Source organism: Dermacentor silvarum, chromosome 7 (assembly GCF_013339745.2).
Source record: "Dermacentor silvarum isolate Dsil-2018 chromosome 7, BIME_Dsil_1.4, whole genome shotgun sequence".
NCBI classification, from domain to species: Eukaryota; Metazoa; Arthropoda; class Arachnida; order Ixodida; family Ixodidae; genus Dermacentor; species Dermacentor silvarum.
This window is the reverse complement of record NC_051160.1, coordinates 14,552,291-14,575,102: the sequence shown is the minus strand read 5'-3', so window position 1 is coordinate 14,575,102 and position 22,812 is coordinate 14,552,291. Positions and strand designations below refer to the sequence as shown.

The 22,812-nt window shown below is 47.1% G+C and overlaps 1 protein-coding gene across 6 annotated transcripts in view; it reads right to left on the bottom strand.

Annotated features, from left to right (window-relative positions):
• Positions 1 to 21,024, bottom strand: part of LOC119457569 (protein-cysteine N-palmitoyltransferase HHAT) — a 108,314-nt gene extending 87,290 nt beyond the window's left edge. Inside the window, exons 1-7 of one of the 6 annotated variants that reach the window (XM_049670224.1) lie at positions 20,817 to 21,024; positions 12,764 to 12,891; positions 10,632 to 10,702; positions 9,208 to 9,318; positions 4,324 to 4,518; positions 3,471 to 3,710; positions 1,079 to 1,194 (exon numbers count right to left, since the gene is read on the bottom strand). In XM_049670224.1, the coding sequence (XP_049526181.1) occupies positions 1,079 to 1,194; positions 3,471 to 3,710; positions 4,324 to 4,518; positions 9,208 to 9,318; positions 10,632 to 10,702; positions 12,764 to 12,891; positions 20,817 to 20,923 (968 nt within the window). In that variant the 5' untranslated portion in view covers positions 20,924 to 21,024. Of the gene's footprint in view, positions 1 to 1,078; positions 1,195 to 3,470; positions 3,711 to 4,323; positions 4,519 to 9,207; positions 9,348 to 10,631; positions 10,703 to 12,763; positions 12,892 to 20,816 lie in introns of all 6 variants that reach the window. The other 5 variants (XM_049670227.1, XM_049670225.1, XM_037719176.2 and 2 more) reach the window with 5 other exon arrangements.
• Positions 21,025 to 22,812: the final 1,788 nt, after the last annotated feature.

Genomic DNA, 22,812 nt, shown 5'->3' with positions numbered 1-22,812 from the left:
AAGTGTCATTCCAGCTAAGTTTGCTTCTCCCGCTTGACACTTTCTGGCACTTTCTCATTTTTATATCGCCTTCCTCTCCTACAGTGTAGGGTAGCAAACCACAAGTTACCTTACTAACCTATTTGCGTTTCCTTCTTTCTCTCTCGTTTAAGGGCTTTACCAAGGCCTCATCACTTACTTGAAAGTGTGAAGACAACATTTATAAAGTGCAAAAAGTAAGCACGTGCTAACAATAATGAGAAAGCTTGTTAGACAAGCTGTCATGTCAAAGGACCACACCTGAAAATTTTCACACCTTGATATGGCCAAAGCCCGGTCAAACGTCTAAGCAGTTCTAGCTCCACGTAATCGAGAAAATGTTCACCGCACAGTTACTTTATTTTCCTGTCGCTCAGTGAAGTGAGGCGCCACTTCTAAAGATTGGGACAGAAACCAACGAATCGATGGTTTTACGAAATCTCGTCTAGTCGGGTAGTAAATTCATGACAGAAGACAAAGAAAGGACGCCGATCAAAGAGATATTGTTAATAAGTATTACACGTTCAGGCTTCCATACGTACTTATTAACAAGAGAATGTTGGTCCGCGTTCGCGTCCGCGTAGAAGAAACCACCAATCAGGAAAATTGTGACTAAGTGGTCTGAAACGTCGATGGAGAATTCGCGCTGTGACTGCGGGATCAGCAACCAAGTTTATGTTATTCCAAGAAAGAATCATCATCATCGTCATCATTATCATCAGCAGCTTATATTTATGTCCACTGCAGGACGAATGCCTCTCCCTGTGATCTCCGATTACCCCTGTTTTGCGCTAGCTGATTCCCCAACTTGCGCCTGCAAATTTCCTAACTTCATCACCCCACCTAGTTTTCTGCCATCCTCGACTGCGAAAGAATCGTGAGATGTAAAATTCGGTCACAGATGTATGTCTGCCCCCTATCAGTGTTTCTCTCGTCCCAGCCACAAATGAACACTGAATAAAATCGGCATGCCGTAAAAGGTCAAAACTTCATCGTCACTTCCGTTCAAACGTATCATTTTGTCATTTGTGTCTATGACATGCGAGCCGCCACTGCTTACCTGTAGAAGTAGTGACACATGAAATCCATGAGCAAGAAGTGGGCAGCGGAGCGCAGAAGACCGCCAACGCAGGCTTTGACTTCGTCCAACGACACCGGATGCTTGGGCTTTGTCACCTGCACGCAGAACGCGCCGATAGAATGAGCTAAAATTCTCACATTTACGGATGTGTATGGATATCTGCAGGCGTTTGCTAAAGAAGAGACTAGCGGAAATCTCCAGAAATCTCCCAGTTTTAACGCCAATACATACGACATACGACACATAAAATACAGCACTTAATGTACACGCCGCACAACATGCAAAGTTAAAGTAACTCGTTCAGACTCCCGTCGTGCAGAAAAGATAAAAGCATCTTCGTAACATGAGATGCACAGGGGACACTAATCCATGGTCCAAGTACGTGTTGTACCTCAAAGAGTAGCCCTTGAGGGACATGGAGTGCGGACATCACTATGGTCTTTTGGACTGCAAAGTTTCAAATGCAGATTATAGTGGTTTTGGCACGTAAAACCCCATCATTAATTATTAATTAATTAATCAAATGCAGATTGGATGTGTTATGTCGTCTCTCACATCACACGCAGGGCTCAGTAGTGATCCTTCTTGCTTAATTTTACAAAAGCAGTATTTGTGTAAGCAAAGATCAGATAAATTTAATTCACAGGTTCTCGATCACGTCTGTCACATATGCACCCTGCGATACTTTAGTGGCGCAGCCTGGGGATTTCAGTTTGTTGCTTTTTTTAGAAGCCCCTCGTCAATTTTGCGTAAAGGCCACACGTCATGATAAAATTACACATCGGGTCCCCAGTGCGAACAGGCGGAGACTGTCACTCTGCGTCAGTCAACATAGCACGTCTGGTCAAAGGCAGTACAGTTGAAGAACTTCGGTAGGGTGTTCGCGTTCGTAACAGTTGAAGCGGTGTGCCTCACCGCACGCGATAAGGAAGCACGCCTGTTCTTCAATGTTGTAAACGTTTCCTTGCTATTATTTCGTCTTAAAGTTTATGTTGGAGAAATTGTGTATCAAGCCACCTGAATGTAATAGGAGTGCTCACATTTGACAAGCAGCAACGCTAGCTACAGACGAGAAAGACAGGAGGATTACAACACAAGCGCTGATAGCGCTGCTGCTTGTCGAATATGAACTGCCACCAACTCAACCATGCTTCTCTGCTATTGCAATAAGAGTCATCACTAGAAAGCGTTCGAGGTGTGAAGCGTGGTTTTAATATCAGCACTCATGGATTCTACGAGAAGCCGCTTAGGCAATAATAAGCGTTGAATGCACTGAGATAGGTTTCTTTGCCTGGAAACTACATAATGTTTATCCATTGATGCAGCAAAACTTCAATATTGTGGTGCATGACACTGTCGCACAGATTTTCAGATTTGCTAAGCGTCGTGCGTTTTATTGTGCGCATGGGTAGACAGTTCATGAGATCTTCACAAGAGTACAGTGCCACATATTTGACGAGCCTAAGAGGACTCTAATGATCCGTTGGGAAAAAGACATTCTACGCACCCTTTGATATTAGCCCTTTGACGTACACTTATGCTTAAAATGCTGTTAGCGTTCCTATGAGATCAAATGTCGAGTTCATTTGAAGTCAAGGGCTCGACGACTTCAGGTCAGCGTCATTTCTACGTCAATTCGCTTTACGTTGACTCCACGTGCGTCATCAGAGATGGCGGGAAGGAAATCGCCTTTAGTGAGCATGTCTTCTAATTACATTCTACTGAGACAACTGTGGTCCACAATCACGTTGACGCTTCATTCTATGTCTTAGGGTAATGCAGAGAAAACACCAGTAGAAGTCTACCTATCCGTTTTATAAGCGCCTTTGTATTTCGTTGCATACTCATACTTCCTTGAATGCAAAGTTGGCTGTGTCACGTCGTTAACATTGTTCTCCGGCATGCTCAACCTAAACGTAATTCAAGGTATTATTACATATGTGTGGCTTACTATAATCTAGGTTCACCTTATACTCCTTCGCTTAACGACTGAGGCTTCACGAAGTTGAGCTCACAGCCGCATGGTAAAAAAATGATTTGGAACAGAGGACACGTACTGACTTAGCCGAGTAAGACGTAGACGCGAGAAGTATCACTGGTGGTGGCAGAGCTTGCCGAACTTGTTTCATCTATGTTGAATGTGTTCCACTTATTTCATGTATAAATATTTTTACAGTGACATAATCAGCGGGAAAATATTTGCGTTTCTTTTTCGAAGAAAACAACGGCTCAAAAGAACGATGCCACTCGCGCACCATGGTTGATCACAGCTCCGCAAGGTGTCGCCACCAGCCCTTACACGTGTTCCGACATTCCGATATATGTCTGCGCCTCCCTATGCTATAAATGAAACAAAGGGCAAATCGCATACCGATGCATCGAAGTCATCGTAGTTCTGCAAAGGTCCCGTCAGCAGTGGAGGCAGGTAGAGGGCATATGCTAGTGTCTTCCAGTAGTCGGGCAGGCGGCGCTGCTGTTGCCTCTTTTCTGAATCTGTCTCTTCGCTTCGCCAGAGGAAGTCCATACAGAAGCTGAGGCACCGCAATGCCGTCCAGTAGAAAGTCACCGCGGTGAGGTAGTAGGTGTTCCTGCCGTACCACTGGTACACGCCCTGTAGACGAGTGAGAACATTTGTCTCGGCCCTGTGACATAGCCAAGAACATCGGAAACTGCTGTTGTATGTCGCATACTTGCAGATATAACTTCTTGCTTTGAATTCTTTAAACTGGCTAGTCTAAAATAAGGTTGTTAGACATTCACTCTGCAGTGACAAGCGGTTGAATGTGCCGCAGCTGTATGAATGTCGCACGTTGTGGGTTATCTGACTGAAAAATAATTGCAAAGGAAACTCCGGATTGCCTGTCAAACCAGGTAGATGTCCTGACGAGCGCGTGAGGTCCAGTGTTTTTCAGTTTCGCTGAACATAGCGCGAGTAAAAAACCAAACTTTGCTATAGTTTTCGTACGTTTGCACATGCGTGCGTGTATGGAATCCTATAGTTCTGTGATTTATCGGCCTTAGGCGACCCGCTCTTTTGCCCATCCCTACTTAGTGCTACGTGTAATTGTTAGGAAACAACTGCAGCCGCAGCCAAGTAGGCTGGACTTCCACGCTCTGGATGACAAATCCTACATGAGACTAGATGGCGGTACCGCCGTCACTGTGGTTCATCTATATCAAAATCCTTTGTTTAGGCATCATTGTTACAGTCGTTCCCAACTCACGTCAAAGATGTCGTAGTCGAAGACCTTGTAGTGTGTCAACGCTAGCAGTGCCGCCCCGTAGCAGAGAGCGGGCACTCCCAGACAGGCCAGCCCGAAGAACGCGGCGTGCTCGGCGAAAAAGATGGCGGCGCTCAGCCAGCCCAGCTTGAAGGTCACGAAGAGAAGTGAGTAGGCAGCGTGGTAGTGAGGGACAAGCTGCGAATGGTGTGCCGAAGGCAACGGGTGTTGTGTCGAGTAAGGAATACGCGTATACGTCTTAAGAACGTAGACGTAACATGTGTTAACAAGGAGTTTTACGTCAGGCTCGACTTTTCAAAATTCTTTCTTCAAACATGGAGGAGGCCAAGACAATGTGTGCTGAGGCCGAGTGCGAGTCATGCCCGACGGGGTCTCGGACTCCTCTAAAGCAATACACAGCAATTTGGCAGATTTCCGAACTTTAATTGAAGCTGACGTACGCGACACTCGAAAACGCCGCCATCAAGGAAACATGGATTGGTTGACGTTTGTTTTCGAGCAGCTTGCCCTGCTGCATATATATTTATTAAAAATAAAAGCATGGAGCTCAGTAGACATTGCAGTAATGGCCCAACAAATTGATCGCCCATGAGCCAACCCCCATTGACTGTCCTTATGATCGAAGCGCTCATGGCTTGGCAGTTTTAGAATCCTCTCTCGAGTTTCCCTCGTTCCTAGGCAGAGCCACAAGTGGTTAATTCAGTGCTCAACTAATTTTGGCCACACAATACGAACAAAGAAATAAGCAAACAAACAAACAAAAAAAAAAAAAACAACTAAAAGCACTTCTCACTTGAGTTTAACATTTAGGTGTCAACGCTTCGGTTTTCGACACCGCTGACAATAATTCAATAGAACAACAGTGTATTTCACAACGGAATTTGAGAATGCATTTCCAGAAACTAGTGCTAAGCAGATAATTTCTGCTGTGTTTCGGCACAGTGTTTCACATTGCATCTGCGTTTCTGCCTCTCCCCTGCTTCTGCTACAACTCTGATCTGCTCTTTACATCCTGAATTTTTTGCTAACTGGAAAATAAACTTGATTGATTGATTAATGAATATTCTTTTCGGCTCGGATTAATTCTGCAATTGGGACATACGTCCTGACGTGAATGATTTTAACTATAATTACTGCACCTTTGTTGTTAGCTAACGTCGCAATGCGACTTGTTGTGGAAGAAATGTCCGATTCCTCAAGTAATCCAAATGACGTGACAGAATTACGCTATCCACTACGGAAAAACTTTTAAAGGTATGAATTAAATAAGGAAAAACGAACACCTGGTATTACGGTAACTATGTTCCTTTAATTATTACGTTTATTTCACACCGATTGATTTTTATATAACAAAACTTGTTCGCAAATTGCCAAACTTCAACAAAATTGGAACACGTCGTCTCCACAGACTTTTAATGTTTATGACAATAAAGAGTAGACAATTTCATCTAACACTGGCGCCGAGCTTTCGAAGGAAACAGAAGTGATTGTTCAGATAACCTTTGTTGTAGGTAAACGATATAAGTTGGCAACAATAATTTTGCTCATAAGTAATTCTTTACCACTCATAGATATTGAAGACAACTGACACAAGAAGAATTCTGCAAGCGTGAGAGAGATTCATAGAGAGAAGGAAAGAGCAATGATGACGTCAAGTCTCAGTTTCAAGGTTCGAGTTCAGAAATGCCTATACAATACATAGGTCAAGCATGATACGCGTTCAGGAATTCCTGATCAGACGGTAGAACATAGATGCCTTCGCATAATGTGCTTGTCGAGGTTCGCGAGCAAGGTCAGCGTTTTCATTGACGTCAATGTCATCTACGCAAACGGATTTTCACAAGGCCCATCGGAATGTCAAGTGTGGGAGCAAGGCAAACACGTTTCTGGAATGCATGCATGTGTTTTATCCGGGTGCTATACATGACGACACGCCGATAATAAAATTATTCGGAACCTCCCTGAACGGGAACTGTGCAAGATATGCGTAGCATATTATATGGTGGCCAGCGTGGCTAAGAATCTGTTATGCTTCGTAAGGATGTGTTCGTGTGTGTGTGTGTGTATGTGGGGGGCGGGATTATTGCGATGCAGTGTGTGTTATTTATTTATAAATCCGTGAGGAGTACGAGCAGAGAGATGCACATATTTACATTGCCGAGCATATAAATTCTGCACCATGCCAATCACCATATAATGCTGGGCATAACTTCCACAGTTCCCGTTCAGGAAGGTACCTCTTAATTTGTTCGCGCGATGCCCGGAGCAGCATATACAGCCAACGCGTTAATGCCGTCGTAGGCAGCGGAAAGGGAACGGCTGTGCGGACGCACGCAATTATTGCACGAGTGGCGCATCCGCTCGTTTCGGGTCCCCTTTAGTCAGCTTCCATCCTCACTGATCGTGTGTTTACCAGGTCATCACATGCTGCTTGCTATCCCCATTTTACTAAGCCCAAGGTGGCGGGATTGAATCCCGGCCGCGGTGGTCGCATTTCGATGGGAGTGAAATGCAAAAACGCCCGTGTACCGTGCATTCCACGTACACGTAGAAAATTAATTCGGAGTCCATTACTACGGTCTGCCTCATAATCGAATCCTGGTGTTGACACGTAAAACCCCAGAATTTAATTTTTGAACTCCTAATTTTAATACAGGCTTTAGCGTTTCTGGCCTGTGTTTAACGCCTCCTTTCTACGTATGGCGTACGGGCAACGGCAAAAGCGGACGGGTTCGTAAACTGTTTTGCGCTGGCGCAACTGTTGTTATCGCGGACGGTGGGTCGTTTGTAACTGTACTCCGGATGGTAGCTATCAACCGCGCTCACAATGGGCTTAAACTGCGCATTCTCGCCCTTGTATTGTGAAAGGGGTTTTCTGGTTTCGCATAGAATTGAGACTCGCCATATAATGCTACGCATTAAAACGCAACTCAATGAGGTCACATGCTTCGCCAGGTGGTGACAATTATCCTACCGCCACAGCATGCTTGCATTCCTCAGCTGGTTATCACCTTCGTGCATTGGCATGTAGAACTTTGCAAGGGATATGAAAAAAAAAAAACCAAGCAGCTCCTTGTCATCTAGATTGCGCTGTTCTAAAACTGCCGGCCGATTCATGGTCGATTCCCCGTAGTTGGTTGGGCCATACAAATAGGCACCAAACCAAACCAAGCCAAACAAAATCTACTTGTTGAGCCACGTAGTACATTACGGGCGAACGTTAGAGGGTACAGCGAATGAATTTCTCATGCAATTTGCAACCACCTATCAGATTCTTCTTCTTTCTGGGGTTTTACGTGTCAAAACCAGTTCTGATTATGAGGCACGCCGTAGTGGAGGATACCGGATTAATTTTGACCACCTGGGGTTCTTTAACGTGCACTACAACGCAAGCACATGGGCGTTTTAACACGAAAGTGTTTTATGCCGGGGTCCACCAAGACTTCACTGACGTATTTCCGTCACGGAAATACGTCAGCTTACAATGTACACGAACATAATACAAAGAAAGAAACCAGAAGAAAAAGTTCCACAAACATGCAAAATTTGGAAATCGAACCCACGACCTCTCGGTCCGCGACGATAGATCGCTGAGCGTTTAACCCATTGCGCCACAAACGCATTTGCAGAGAGCTACACAGACGCGCCTTATATATCTAACACTCCTCCCTGTACCCGCGCTCTTGCTCGGGGCGGTGCCGCCGCCTACGAGCAGAAAAGAGAAGTACTGCATTATGACACTAACGCGCACCGACAGTGAACGCTTCGGTGGTCTCAGCACTACGACGCCTCGATGCCAGCATTCGAAGGGACGCTGGCATCAAGAAGCACTACCAACGCCACCTAGGTGGCGTTCACCGTACTCAGCACAGCGGAGCGTGGCCTCCGCAATTAGCTCTGAAAATGTTTCTGAAGTTGATCGCGGAGGCTGCAATTACGACGCGCTGTACGCGCTGATTTGACTCGGTGACGATTCAGTTACGTGCTTTGTCTTGCGCGTTGTATTAGTGTGTCAGTTACGTGCTTCGTCTTTCGCGTTGTGCTAGCGTGTGCAGCGTAGTGCAGCTTCCATATGCACGACGGTTGCTCATGGTCATCGACGTTGGTAGTCGTGATGGAGGAGACGTGCCACCAGGCGTCAGCGTGGGTGCATCAACGCCTAAGGGCGCTTTAGCCACAAAACACCAATAGACATTATATATCAATGTGCAATAAACATTACACTACTTCTGTGAAGACACGTTTCACTTTCGTGTTCTATACCGATTCCTATATAAGAGGGATCAACCACATTTTTTGTATTTCTCCTCCATCGAAATACGGCCGCCGCGGCCGCATTTCGATGGAGGAAAAATGCGCGCAACGCTTCAGCAGCGCAACGACTTAGCTCAGCAGCGCAACGCCTTAGCTAACTGAGCCACCGTGGCGGGTCACCTGTCAGATGTTTTATTGTCTAAAAGGGTGGTTGTTATTGCACATCAGATTGTCATATATCAAAGAACGCAAGATTATCATAACTTTTTTTTAGGTATCTTGGAACTGCAATCAGCGATCATGTATTAGTGTTTCCTTGAAGCTTTGTACTCACTGGACGTTCTCGAGCAGTAGGAAACCTAGGTTGCTTTTAAGAGGGACTGAATACATATGCGACGTACAAAGGTTTTTGAATATTGAATAAAGATGGTAGGACGGAACTATTAGTAACAGGTAGAACATATATTATAGTAACAAATTATGCACCACCGGCTGAAAAAAGAAAGGTGCAGTCTTTTCAGGAAGGCTGTAAATTCTCCGGCTTTGTGTATAACAAGGTCAATAAAGGAAAAGAAAGGAATACCCAATGGTCCATCTACCGAAAGTGCTCACCGACGGCATCACGTGAGCGAGTGCCCGACCGATGACGGAGTGCAGCAGAAGCCAAGGCCAGGCCATGAGGATGAACTGCCGTCCCTCCCTCCACTCCCGGTCGGAGAGGTCCTGCGGCCGGCCGACATCGAGCGCGTAATCTGTGATTCTGGCAAATGTTAAGTATGAACTGGTGTCACCACGAAGGTTCGACTGTGGGCAAGTTGCGTCACACTTAAAACCGCCGCGAGAGCGCTCATGTGGGTGTCGGGTACACGTGAGTGCGAACGTTAGTGAGTGCTTGCTGGCGTGAATAGTTTTGAGGGCGAACATGAGTGAGGCTTGGTGGAAGTGAATGGGCGTGAGTTTGAACGGGTGTGGGTGTAGAGTATTACGTGTAGATGAGTACGAGTTGATTTGAGTAAGAACATGAATGAGTACTGATGAAAGTGCGTAGACGTGAGCATTACCGTATTACCGTGAGTATTACCGTATTACAGTGAGTATTATCGTGAGTGAGTGCGAAGGCTGAAATGGATAATGGTTAGCCAAGGAAGGGATTTTTCGCTTATGCTGTCGATCTATACATAGACGGAAAGTTCCTCTATTTGCGGCTTCTGAATGGGGGCTCCATATTGTGGGGTCGAGTTGTTTGATGATTTGGATAGCTGTACATTTCGTGCAAACGCAATGTGGGTTGGTGCGTGCTTGTGGCGGCGAGGTAGTCCATTCCTGTAGCAGGTGTGTCGGCACTTTCCTAGGAGAATGAAGAAGATGCGGCCACCGAACAAAATGGTGCCGCAAAAAAGCATTATATATATATATATATATATATATATATATATATATATATATATATATAAAATTTGAAAACGTTTCATATATGGTATTGCCCTCCTGATATGCTGTCAGCTGAGAGCAGCAGTATTCAAAATAACTAACTAACTAACTAACTAACTAACTAACTAACTAACTAACTAAATTTATGTCAGTGTGGCCGAGTGTAATGAAGAAGAAAGCGGCACTTGGCTTCAGGCGCTGGGACGGCGAGCGCGATGAGAGATCAAGGTAGAAGTAAACAGGCGTTCCGGACGACCCGCCTTCGTCGGAGTGAATCATCCGACGAAGGACGGTCCTCCGGCTGAAACGTCAATAAAGAGATGTGCTATAAGTTCGTCTTTTTTTTTCTTTTTGGAATGTTATATATATATATATATATATATATATATATATATATATATATATATATATATATATATATATATATATATATATATATATACACGATGCCGTCGACGATGAACCAGCCTTAAGGTCATGCATTCTTAAGTGCTGTCCTCATGAGTCCTTGCCATCCAGCGTCCCTCCTGCTATATTTCTTATGTGGCTTTAACAATTTATAGAGGTGACATGCATTGAAAAGGAATGTCGTCTTGCCAGCTTACCCACTTTCTCGTGACGCCCCAGTAAGAGCTACGGGTGAGCACGTGGTTTAGCCTTTTGGGAAGACTTCTGTCTGCGAAGCGACAGAGAGAAGGTGAAAACGCAGGTCGCAGATTAAAAAAAAAAATGCTGACATATGAGCGTTCACCACAATATGTTTCCCCAATGCAAAACCGCCAGAGGGGTAGAAAACTGACAGTTTAATCACAATGCTAAGTATTGAAAGCGATAGCAAAGTTGTGCTGAAGGTGACGATGATATGTGGTGTTTAATGGCGCGAAGGCCAGGTCTGGCCAAAGAGCACCATCGTATGCTGAAGGTGTCTCTTAATGCTGGCGTTATACCACTGACCACTAGAGTTATAACTCTATACTGGTATAATAAGCTCATTGAATTTGCATGAAATTGAGACAATTAAGAATTTAGGAGCGCCTCCAACCCAAAAAGTTCGCGTGTATCAGTTTTAGTCTGCAACAAAACGTTAAAAAAAAATTGATTGCATACTTCGAGGTCCGAGGTCAAAGCATCAAAATATGACACGGAAATCGCTTTCGGAATAGAAATAAGACGCAAATGTTGCGTCATTACAATCAAATTGGTGAGATGACGTATTTATCGCAGCCGCAGTACACCAATATCTGCAAATATTGCGCGGATTGATCCATTCTGTTCACACCTCAAGCAGTGAAAGCGTTCGTGTGATACGTGTTTTTTTCTGAGACGTGCACTAAGGACCTTTCTCTGAACAAATACGTTGGCATTTCACTCATCGTATGCTAAATATACAGAGACGTCATAAGTATAACTCAAAGTACTCTTAATGCGATCGGCATTTTATGGTAGAGTATTCGAAGAACGCAGGCTACAGCTGCTTGGTCGTTACTGCTGTACTCCTCCATCAAGACAGCACGGTTCAATATCTTTTAATGCGATTAGAATTCTTTGGATACTTCGAACACTTTTCGATGTGCCGGTGCCTCACCAAAAATGTGGGACTATTCTGAAAGTAGTGCTGTCGAAAAAAAATTGTGGGCATTAAAAAAAAAAAAAAAAAAAAACTTCGAGTACGCTTAAGCTTCGCCTTTAAGAGTGGAACGTGATAGCGTTATTGGGCGCCGTTGACGCCGACACCGATACCGTATTTTCTGCGACATGGGGCCCGATAAGAATTTAGAAAGGCTCGGTTTTCAACATCCCCTCAATGTTTCCCAGAATCGAAGTACAGCGAAACACCATCAGGATTGGAGGACGTTTAAGCTTCGCCTTTAGGAGTGGAACGCGATAGCATTCAAAGATGCCTGACTGCTTATCAGACTCTTTTCTCGTATATTCAAATTGCAATCCGACGCTACCACGCCTGTAGGTTGTGGTTAAGTCGTACTTTACGATTTTTCTGACGGACTTTACTTTTATAAATTCAATTTTTGTTCACTAACGCCTAGCGCCACGCGAAGGGCCCAGTCCGGTCGGGGTGGTTCGGGACTGATGTGGTTCGGCATGATTATTTCCGCCAGACGCCGATGCTAAACGCCGACACCGACGTCCGACACCAACGCCGGATTTTCTGCTGACACAGGGCCCTTAACGCTATCGCGTTAAAGAATGCATATCCAACGCACCTGGAATCTACGTGAAGCGAAGCGGTTAATGAAATACTGTACGTTTGTCCATTTCATTCCTGCGTCTTTTGCATAAGAGAAACTGGCGCCCACGTGTGCTCACTCCAAGCCGAGCTACGCATGCTACTAGTGTTATATTGTCTAAAAAAACTTTCCAAATTGCTGCGGTGAGGTTTGAATCGAACCGGCTTCATACGGATTCCTCAAGCACGGCAGCCCGACACATCTTAGCGCTCTGCGCCACGAATGCTCACACGGAGGCAAGGCTTAATAGTCAGCGTTCGCACACACCTGTGCGCCACAAATCTCTGAGGCCACGCGCCGGCTTCTAGCGCTCGCCGCCTAAATGGCGCTGTTAGTCCAGAGTGAAGCGCAAGAGAGGAGCCCGGCCTCATACATGGCATGCTTCGGCCTTGGCAGTACTGTTTGTCCCTACATATTCTCCCTGCTGCTAATCGCATAACGCCGACATTCATCCTGAGATGGATTCTGTAGGAATTTCTTTTGTTACTTACTGACTTCACAGGTAGCGAAGGAGGTCATCACGTACAAGCAAGCTGCAATCCAGATGCACCAGTGCAGTACCTTGACTGGACACCTGCGAATTTCGCACGCAGCCTGAATGTGGTCCGCCACATTCCGGCTAAGGCGAGATTCGAATGACGGTGAAATGGTTCGGTCACATAATGCGAAGAAACGAGCATCACAATGCCTAAAGTAACGGTGTTTTCGAGCTTTCCAACATGAGCACTTGGACCTTGGAACAGTGTTGGTAGTCTGGAAACTAAACGTTTCGACTGATTTATCTCTCTGGTTGAGATAATTGAGAATTTAGGAGCGTCTCCAGCCCCCCAAAAAGTGAATTTATTAAAACCCGACGCTTCGAAGAAAACTCGGCTCCTTCCTCACGGGTCCGTCTAACCGCTCAACATGAAAGGCTTGTCATTTTGTCTGGCACGCATGGCACGCATCAGTTTTCGAGCCTTCACGCAGCTGTGAATCAGACTCTCCCGGATAACAACAAAATTCAAGGCAAGAACAGAAAAAACAAAATTTAAGAAAAAGACCTTCCGACACCGTCATTGCACTCCAGGTGCCAGTGTAAAGGTCGAGGGAATCAAGAAGAAATAAAGAAAGGAAGTCTTTTTGTTATACCGTCGAAGAGCAGTTAGGGCGTGCTCTGGCTCGAGTGAGTGACGCCGCACGTATCCCACAAGACCTTTCATCTTTATTCGACAGATGCGCATGCTCGGCCAAGGCATACACGTGGGAAGTTGGGCTTGCTGGCGGTTGATGGCTCTTAGGTGTAGCGTGAGGAAGACAAGACGAACAGGATATGACGCACGCAGCGCTGTCTTCCAGCAAATTTTATGCGCAAATATTTATTTAAATTTCTCGAATAAATGTTTCAAAAGTCAGAGCTGAGAACGAATTCGTTCAAAGGGAGCGCAGTGTGTGGCTACATTGAAAAAAAAAAGAAAACTGCAGGCGACCTTAATGTTCCCTTTGATGGCGCCAGCCCCTTGACCGTAGTCTAACGCACGTCTTTCTCCTAACACATCTGGAGGAGCAACTGACGACGTGTTCTAACGCGCCGGTGGAGCGCGCGTTAGGTTAGGCGCGGCCTCCCCCATTAAGACGACAGAGAGAGAGAGAGAGTAAACTTTAATGGGGAAAGGCAAAAAAACAAGAAAAATGTGGGTGGAGCCCCTAGTCCAGGGCCCCACTGGCTTGAGCGGCTCGCTGGGCTTGGTCCAGGAGAGCCAGCTGACTGTCCTGTTCCTCGTCCGCAAGCCATGCCTCCCACTGCCTTAGAAAGTGTTGTTTAGTAAATTTGTGTGTGTTCGCTTGTGGAGGTCTTCTCGCGCATATGAGTGTGATGTGTGGCAATGTAGGCTTTTCGCCACACCACGGACATTTGTCTGCGTACGCTTCGCCATGTATTTGTCTTAGCTTGTGTAGATTAGGATAAGTGTTCGTTTGGAGTCGGCGCCAGTCCATCGCTTGCCGTCTGGTCAATTTTGGATGGGGCCTGCCGAACTCCCGTCTTTCCTCTCTTTGTTGTTCCAAGATATCTCTCGCAGTCGTTGGAAAGTCCCTACGTGGCTGGTCCGCCGCTCGGATATTTAGTACTCGAGCTAATCGGTCCACCCTCGTATTTCCCTCCATGCCTTCGTGTGCCGGGCACCACGTGAGGCTGTGAAAATTACATAGCTTATTGCCTATGATCCTAATCACCGCCCGGGGTACCGCCCCTGACAGGAAGAGGCGACACGCCGCCTGTGAGTCGGTGATGACAGCCGCGGATGTCCCTCTGCATTCGGCGTCCTTCAAAGCTAAAGCTACCGCGGTCGCCTCAGCGGTTGCCGTACATGCGGTTTTTACTGATGCCCCTACTACCCGTTCCTGACACGTGGCGACTGCGATGTGTATGCCACATCCAGAGTAACTTGCGTCCGTGTAGTAGACGTCCGGCTTGCCTTCGAAACTCCTTCGCAATGCTCGCACCCGAGCCTCTCGTCTTCCCCCGTGGTACTTCGGGCTCATATTTTTTGGGATTGGTGCTACGCATATACGTGCCCGAATTTCCCTATCGAGAAGTGATGTATCGTCTGTGCTATAAAACGGTCGAGGTGCATACCCCAGTCTGTTTAGAACAGTTCTCCCTTGTTTGGTTTTGCCTAACCTCTCTCTCTGAGACAAGAAAACGGCCGCTGCGTGTTCTTCGAAGGTGTTGTACACCCCTAGCTTCTCCATTCGTTCCGTGCTGGTGCTCTGAGGGAGCCCAAGGGCAGCCTTATATGCTCGTCGTATTATAATGTCCAACTGTTTAATCTCTTGTGCGGTGGTGTTTAAGTACGGGATGCTATACGTGACTCGACTGATGACAAAAGCGTGCACTAGTCTAATTGTCTCGTCCTCCGAAAAGCCTTCTCTACTGCGCGTGACCCTGCGGATCATTTTCGCCACATTCATCACCGTGCCCTTTAGCAACCGTATCGCATGCTCCGCGTTGGCTTTCGGTTGAATCCATATCCCCAGAATATTTAGGGTTTGCACTTCGCGGACTTCCTGTCCGTTCAGAGTGAGTTCTATACTCGGCTGGTTTGCCCGCCTGGAATATCTTGCACGCACCCGAACGAACTCTGACTTTTCGGGGGCGCATGCCATTCCCGCCTCCCGTGCGAAAAGCTCTACCTGGTCGATTGCCCACTGCAAGAGGTCCTGTTTTTCACCGTAGGATCCTCGAGTCACCCATATGGTGATATCATCCGCGTATATGGCACTTCCTAATCTCGCTTCCCTTTCCAACTCTGTTGCTAACCTCCTTATGGTCACATTAAAGAGGAGCGGAGAAAGTGGGGAGCCCTGGGGGGTACCCCTGTTCGGCAGCGTGAAAGGTTCCGACCTTGTGGATCCTATTCCTATGGTCGCCCTGCGATCACACAGGAAGCTCCTTGCGTATTGATATATTCGCTCTCCACAGCCCACTGACTCCAGGCCCTGCAGAATGGCCTCGTGAGATATTGTATCGAAGGCTTTCCGCAAGTCTAAGGCCAGCACTACGTTGTCATTTGCCCCAATATGTGGGTGTAGTACCTCGTGCTGTAAAGCTAGGAAAACATCCTGCGCAGATATGTTGGGACGGAAACCAAACATGTTCGCGGGAAAAAGGTCGTTTGTCTCCATGTGGTCCGCGAGTCGAGTTTGTACTACTTTTTCGAAGAGCTTTCCTGCACAGGAGGTCAGGGATATAGGCCTGAGATTTTGTATATCTCGAGGCTTGCCCGGTTTCGGAATCAAGATAATGTTGGCCGATTTCCATTCATTGGGGATTTCTCCTCCTTCTATCCATACCTGTTCATTAAAGTATTTGGTGAGCTCCTCTAAACTCTCGTGACTGAGGTTCCGGATCATGGCATTTGTGATCTGATCCGGTCCCGGTGCCGTGTTCTTTTGAAAGGATTGAGCCGCCGCATACACCTCAGCCACGGTAATCGGAGCGTCCATATCCGGCTGGGGCGGTCCCTCGTACCGCTCTTTGCGACGCGTTATGTCACCCGCAGTTGGTCCCACATAAAAATGCTTGAGCTTTTGGATCAAGTCCTTTGGGTCGCCTGCGTACTCGTTTTCTATTAGTTTTAGCGTTTTCTGTGTAGCCGTTTTAGTTCCCCCCGGGTTCATCATGCTGCGCAGGACATACCACGTTTTCTTCGTCCCGAGTGTTCCCCTGAGAGAGTTGCAAAATTGGCGCCAATTCCCCTCATATAGTTCCTGCGCATACGAATTCGCCTGCTCGGCCAGTTGAGCGATCCTTATCTTAAGCTTGCGGTTCATCTTTTGCCTCTTCCATCTTCTGGTCAACCCTCGACGGGCTTCCCATAAGTGCATTAGGTGCTTGTCCACCACGGGGTAATTTTCGGTTGTGACCACTGTCTTTGTCACTCGTTTTAATGTGTCCCTTAGCTGAGCTGCCCACTCCGCAATGTCCGTGATCGACCCTGTCGTGACCTGCTGCTTGCGGTATTTTGTCCAGTCTGTCAACCTAGCTTCGGTCACTCTCCGTCTTATGCTCGCAGAGTTTACGGATAAGCTTAGTATGAAATGATCGCTTCCAAGGTTATCCCCCAGGTTTGTCCATACCGCTTCCTCCTCCCTATTCGTAAAGGCTAAGTCGGGTGATGTGTCTCTGGATGCACTGTTTCCCGTTCTAGTTGGCATGTCGACCTGGTTTAGAAGTGCGAGATCGTATTTTTCCATGAGATCTAGCAGCGTCCGCCCCTTTGCAGAGTTAACCTTATAACCCCATTCTACGTGTTGCGCATTAAAGTCCCCTAAAATAATAATCTTATCCTTGCCCATTGCCTTGCTCATCGTTTCCGCCACTATGCTCTCGAAATCCGCGTGTCGCTCCTTGGGAGGGCTGTAAGTATTTAAGATTACCGTCTTAGGCTTACCCCGTTTGTGCGGCCATACTGTAATTATCTGATGCTGTACTGGTTCCCCCTGACTGTACTCTACACTCAGCGCCACGTCCTTTTTAGCGTACGCGGCTATCTGAGGGTAGTCCGGATGCTCATATAAATCATAGCCCTTAAGGCTCCGGCGAAATTTTCCTATCTCCTGTAGGCAAATAATGTCCGGAGGCACTGGCGCCGACTCAATGTATTGTGTGAAGTTGGCGTGCTTTCTGCCCAACGTGTTGCAGTTCCACTGCCATATCTCAATGCGTTCTTCGGATCTGGTCTTTGGGTGACTAGCCATGATTGGTACAATCGCTGTCCGAAACCTCTAAGTTCTTGGGTCCTCTCGTGGGGGCCCCCGGACTGTGGCTAGTTCTCTTACGAGTTCCTCCTCCTGCTCCCGTCGCGAGGCACTCCTCCATGTGTCGTTTGAACTTGTGAAACTCTGCGAACAGCAATTGCATATTCTGTGCCAATTGCTCTGTTGTCACTGGTTGCGCATTGCTTGATCTGTTGTTAGGTTGTATCTGTGTTAGCTGTGTGTTCTTTGTCACCGTCCTCTTTAGAGCTTCAAGCTCAGCCCTCAACTCAGATAAACTACTCTTTAAAAGGAGATTCTCTTCTACTATCTTACGGTATTCGGGGTGCTGCGTAATAGGTGTGCTTGGTGTTTTAGGTCTGGCAGTGGGAGACACGACTTGCGCCCAGCTTACCTGACTCTGTTGCGGTTGGCTCTTTGCCAGTGGGGCCCCAGAGGATGTGGCCTGATTATGCCCCTTCTGTTCGCGTCTTTGTTGCTTCTGCTGTGGACGCGGTGTCCGAGGTCTGGACAATGATCTCTGTTGATCCCGCTGGTCCACCGAGGCTTGCTCCCTCGATGGCGACCGGGTTAGAGAATGTCCGCGATGCCCGCTTTCCTGGAAATTCGGGAAACTCTTGAGTTCCTCTTCCTCGTCCTCTGTGGCGAACCAATGCGGGGGCCGCCTCTGGTGGTCACCTTTCGATGGACGTCTTCGAAGCTGTCTGAGAGGTTTGAGGCGTTTGGGGCACGCCCTATCTCCCGTCGGATGCTCTCCACCGCAAATGGCACATTTGGGAGAACAGTCATGTCCGTCGGCTGGTTCCCGCGCTCCGCACACGTGGCAAACGGGAAGGTCGGGTTGTGGGCACACGTCTGTGCGATGTCCCACGCCACAGCAGCTCCTGCAAAACTGCACCGCATTTCTGTATGGCCGGCATGTCTTTTCGCCACCGTAATAATAAACACATCTTGGCACGACGTCTCCGAAGAAGGTGATCAGGGCACTCTGCGAGTCTCCCAACATTCGAGCGTCCACGATTTCCACCTGCTGGGTACGAAGCCTCAGATGAGCTTTGAGCGTTGCTGATGGCGTATGCGGCTCGATGCCGTGAATGACTCCGCGTACTGTCCCCTCACCAGTTGTCACGTATGCGTTGATGGGGTGAGGTCGGCCATTAATGTTAAGTGAACTGACGGCCTGTACCCTGCGCGCCGTATCCTGGTCAGGTGTAGAGACGATGGCAATGTTTGACCCCGGCTTGATGCGCAGGATGAAATCATCACTTAGTACCTTGTTTTGGCAGGCCTCCACTATGGCTCTCGCCATTTCTTGGCTGTTCACATTTCTGAGGGGTAGACCCTGGTGCGGACGGATAACTATCTTCAGATCCTCCCGGGGTAAAGGCGGCAGCCGCCGTCTTCTCGGACGGCCGCGATGTGCGCTATGCTTAGCTTCCGCGCCCTGCGACGCGTCTCCTTCGTGCGACTGCTTGCGCTCCTTTGCTTGTTTCCGCTTTTCGCGTAAAGACAGGACCCTCTCCCATCCTGCTTCTATTGCGGCATCGCCTGTTGGAACGGCGTCTCGCGTATTATCGCTATCTCTGTCCACCGTGCCATCTTCGTGATGGGATGACGTGAGGGATGTTCGAGTGTCATTAAAGTCCATACCTTCGTCGTCGACAGACGGCTTCGGAATGTGCTGAGTCGATGTGGAAGGCTCCCCGGCGCTAGTGCCTGCCATCAGGCTCGTCGTCGGTGCCGTGATCGCCGTCTCCATGCGCACACCCGCCGGCGTCGCCACCGCTGCCCTACTCGTCGTTAGGGTTAGCGGGGCCGCCAAGTGGTGGATGTGGGAAAATGGTCGTACAATGCCGATAACTGGTCCGGTTGGGCCGAAATTGGTGTCGTAGGATTCCGGAGCACTTCCCGGATCAGATGGTATAAATCTTCAGTGGGTCCCTGGAGGTGGTCCACCGAAAAAACATCGAGAAAGCGGGCGCGATGTGAGTGCGTCAACTACACAGGTGCAGCGTCTCAAAAACTCCAAGACGACAGAAGAGAAGTGAAATTCTACGCTGGAATGATGAGCGGCAACGGAGCCAGCGGTAGAAGAAGACGACGAATGCATGAGCAGTGGCACGAGTGCGTTCGCGCGGTTGCGCCGAGGGTTGCGCCGAGCCAGCTGTGGAAGACGACGGCGCCCAAGCCATTGCTGATGATGATGGTTAATCATCATAATGATGAGAAAGACCTGACGGTTAATTGGCCCTTTCCTTAACTAAACTTATGCTCCTATATCATATCTATCCAATGCAACTCTGAAATTGAATCATGACCTCCTTTTAGATAGGTTTTTATTATTCTCGCGGTTTCGGAGAGACACTTCAACTTCCGGTTGCCTGAGGCTGACATGCGGTGTGCTCTTAGAGAAACATAATGTCGCTAGGTGTTAGCGCCATAAAAAGAAAACGCACGGTCATGCAGGAACAAGATGATGATGATGTGGACCCGTTGGTCAAGATTCATTTCAAACTTTCAAACATGGCCAAAAAGCGTGAACAAACAGGACAAGAAAATACATCAGAATAAATAAATAAATAAATAAATAAATAAATAAATAAATAAATAAATAAATAAATAAATAAATAAATAAATAAATAAATAAATAAATAAATAAATAAATAAATAAATAAATAAATAAATAAATAAATAACGACGCAGCTCTGTGTGGTTGTTTCCGCTTCCTTTATTCCTGTTTCATCTTTCCAACTGACAGGTTCATGCCATGGTTCATGCCGAACGATGCTCGATGTTATTTGCGATGGATCGTGGCTGATGAAATTGCCGCGTTCCTATCTGCATCGAGACACGCTGGTGACGACAAAGACGATCTGCTCGAGAGTGCGCGCAGGCCAAATCAAACAAGATGGCGTTCCCTATTACCGGGTGTGCCGACAGAGTGCGACAAAACGACTTCTCGAAATTAAAGCTCCCGTTCCCAGTGAACGGCGACAATATTATATTTAGGGTACAGTAAGCTAAGCTTAGCCGTTGTATATAGCTGCGCGCTCCGTGCAAACACATCTCCTAATGCGTTAAATGTATGTATGATTTCCGTTAAATTATGCTCGCAAGAAAAAAAAAAAGAAAGAAAAGGAACCTTTGTTCGCTTCGTCTTCCTTACAGAATACGTTCAATTCATAAAGAATAACTAAGAGGTAGCACACTAGTACTGAAGAATGCGCCTGCGGACAGGCGAGACGCCTTCATAAAAGAAAAAGAACGAGGCCCGTTATGTCTTACCTGTCTTGTTCCTGTTTTGTATGCAACGCCGAATGGCCTGAACTCTGTGCACCTTGTGAAGAGACCACAGAAAGACAGGTGCTTTCTGCACATAATTGCTGCGCCATCAGACACAAACTGAAGTGCCGCGAAGCTCTCAAAAGTTGTCCTAAAGTTGGAACTAAACCGTAACAAAACCTCCTCACTGCTTCAAATGATCAGACGCCCTTTGAGAAGCTCTGCATGCTGTACAAGCCGAGCATCAAAGGTCGCGCGAATTAATCGCGTAGAAGAGAAGGTTGCGTTGGCAGCTGCGGACAATACGACAATTCCAAGGAAAGACAACTAATCAAAGAGGAGCGAATATCTTGGGTATGCTATGAGTTCTCCTACGTACTTGATGAATGGCGCTTCCAACGCTAGAAAGGAGAAAGAGAGAGAGAGAGACAAGAGAGAAATGTGATGGGAAAGCCAGAGAGGTTAACCGGAAGAGAAACTTCTGAAATTGTGCTTTCATAAAGGACAAAAAGCCGAACAGGTCCGGAGAACCGGGGAAGGAACGAATGCGAGGCAGCGATAGAACGTCACGTACCGTAGCGCCTGAAGATCAACCGTCTGTTGAAATCTATTTAAAATTGTGGGGTCTCAAAGGTGCTCTTGGGGCAAAGGAACGACAATACAGTCGTGGAGACAACCAAAAAGTCATTTATTGCGCCTTTTAACGCCATTCGATCCAGCTAGCTAAAAGTTCTAGCTAATTCTAGTTAGCTAGAAATTTAGCTAGAAGTAACTCTAGTTAGCTAGAAGTTAGCTAGAAATAACTCAAGTTAGCTAGCTGAAAATCGAGGAATTCCATCTCACCGCGACCGGATAGCGAGCGAATTCGCTCCCATGCTAGACACCAACGCCTAATAGTTCGTGTGTACGGTCACGGGAACCATCGCTTGTTCGAACGATCGTTCCGGTGTCCTGCTCCTAAGCCATCCGTAGGACAGTCCCGCGAACGGTCGGCGAGCGCGCGAAACATGCATGCAGTTAGCCGACCCCAAGCCAAAGAGGAACAGGCTACTCCTTTTTGCGCCAGAGTAACCCGCCGTTAGGTAGCGTCAGCAGGGATACACTCGCGCCATCTCTTTTAATAGCTTGCGACTACACCGACCACCGCCGGCGCAATTCCACGCAGCAAAGCCGGACTACAAGAGGCGCGCGAGCCATTCGGGAAAAACCATATCAGGGGACGCGAGAAAGTAGAGCGTCCCCGCAAAGTATAAGGCTATACGAGACCGGCGTCTTGAAAATGGCACAAAACTGAAATTCGGGGGCGTCGAAGCTATTGTCCAGAACTACCTGTTATTCGTAATAGATAGTTTAATAGGTAGTTCAATTGTTCAGTACGATAGCTTGAAGTTATGTATAATTAGGGGCGCGTCACCTTTAGTATACCTACAAATCTCTTACTTCATCGTATTTGCAGTACTGTTATGTTTTATTCTTCAGATTATTTCACGACGTCTGCGTCCCAAATGCGAAAGCGCTCTGTTCTGGAGTAGTACGTAACCGAACATACCCCTCTTCCAAATGGCGTAGACCGTAAACTTGTACTGCACAAACATGCTCTATGATGAAGAGAACTTTGTATGTGCATCTATGAGAGCGTATGTTGTTCTTTCTTTGCTGCTGGTATACAGTCGAGCGCCTCTACAATGAACGCATCTACAACGAAATGGCCTGTAAACCAAGCGATAATTTTTTCCAGCTTCTATTGTGAGCTGTGACCTTTGCAACAAAGTGGCCCGTATAACGAAGGATTCTGTAGACCTCAAGCACTTCGCTATAAAAGTGTTTGGCTGTATTGTGATCGTACAGGATGCCGCACAGGTTGTGATCACTTTTCAAGTGCTTCGTGCCTGCAAGCCTCCCCACTTAACCCGAATTTCAGTTGTGATCACTGGGCTGAGGCCATAATTAAAGATATTTACATCTCAGGTTACATTCAAGTTTTTTTAAAGAAAGCGTT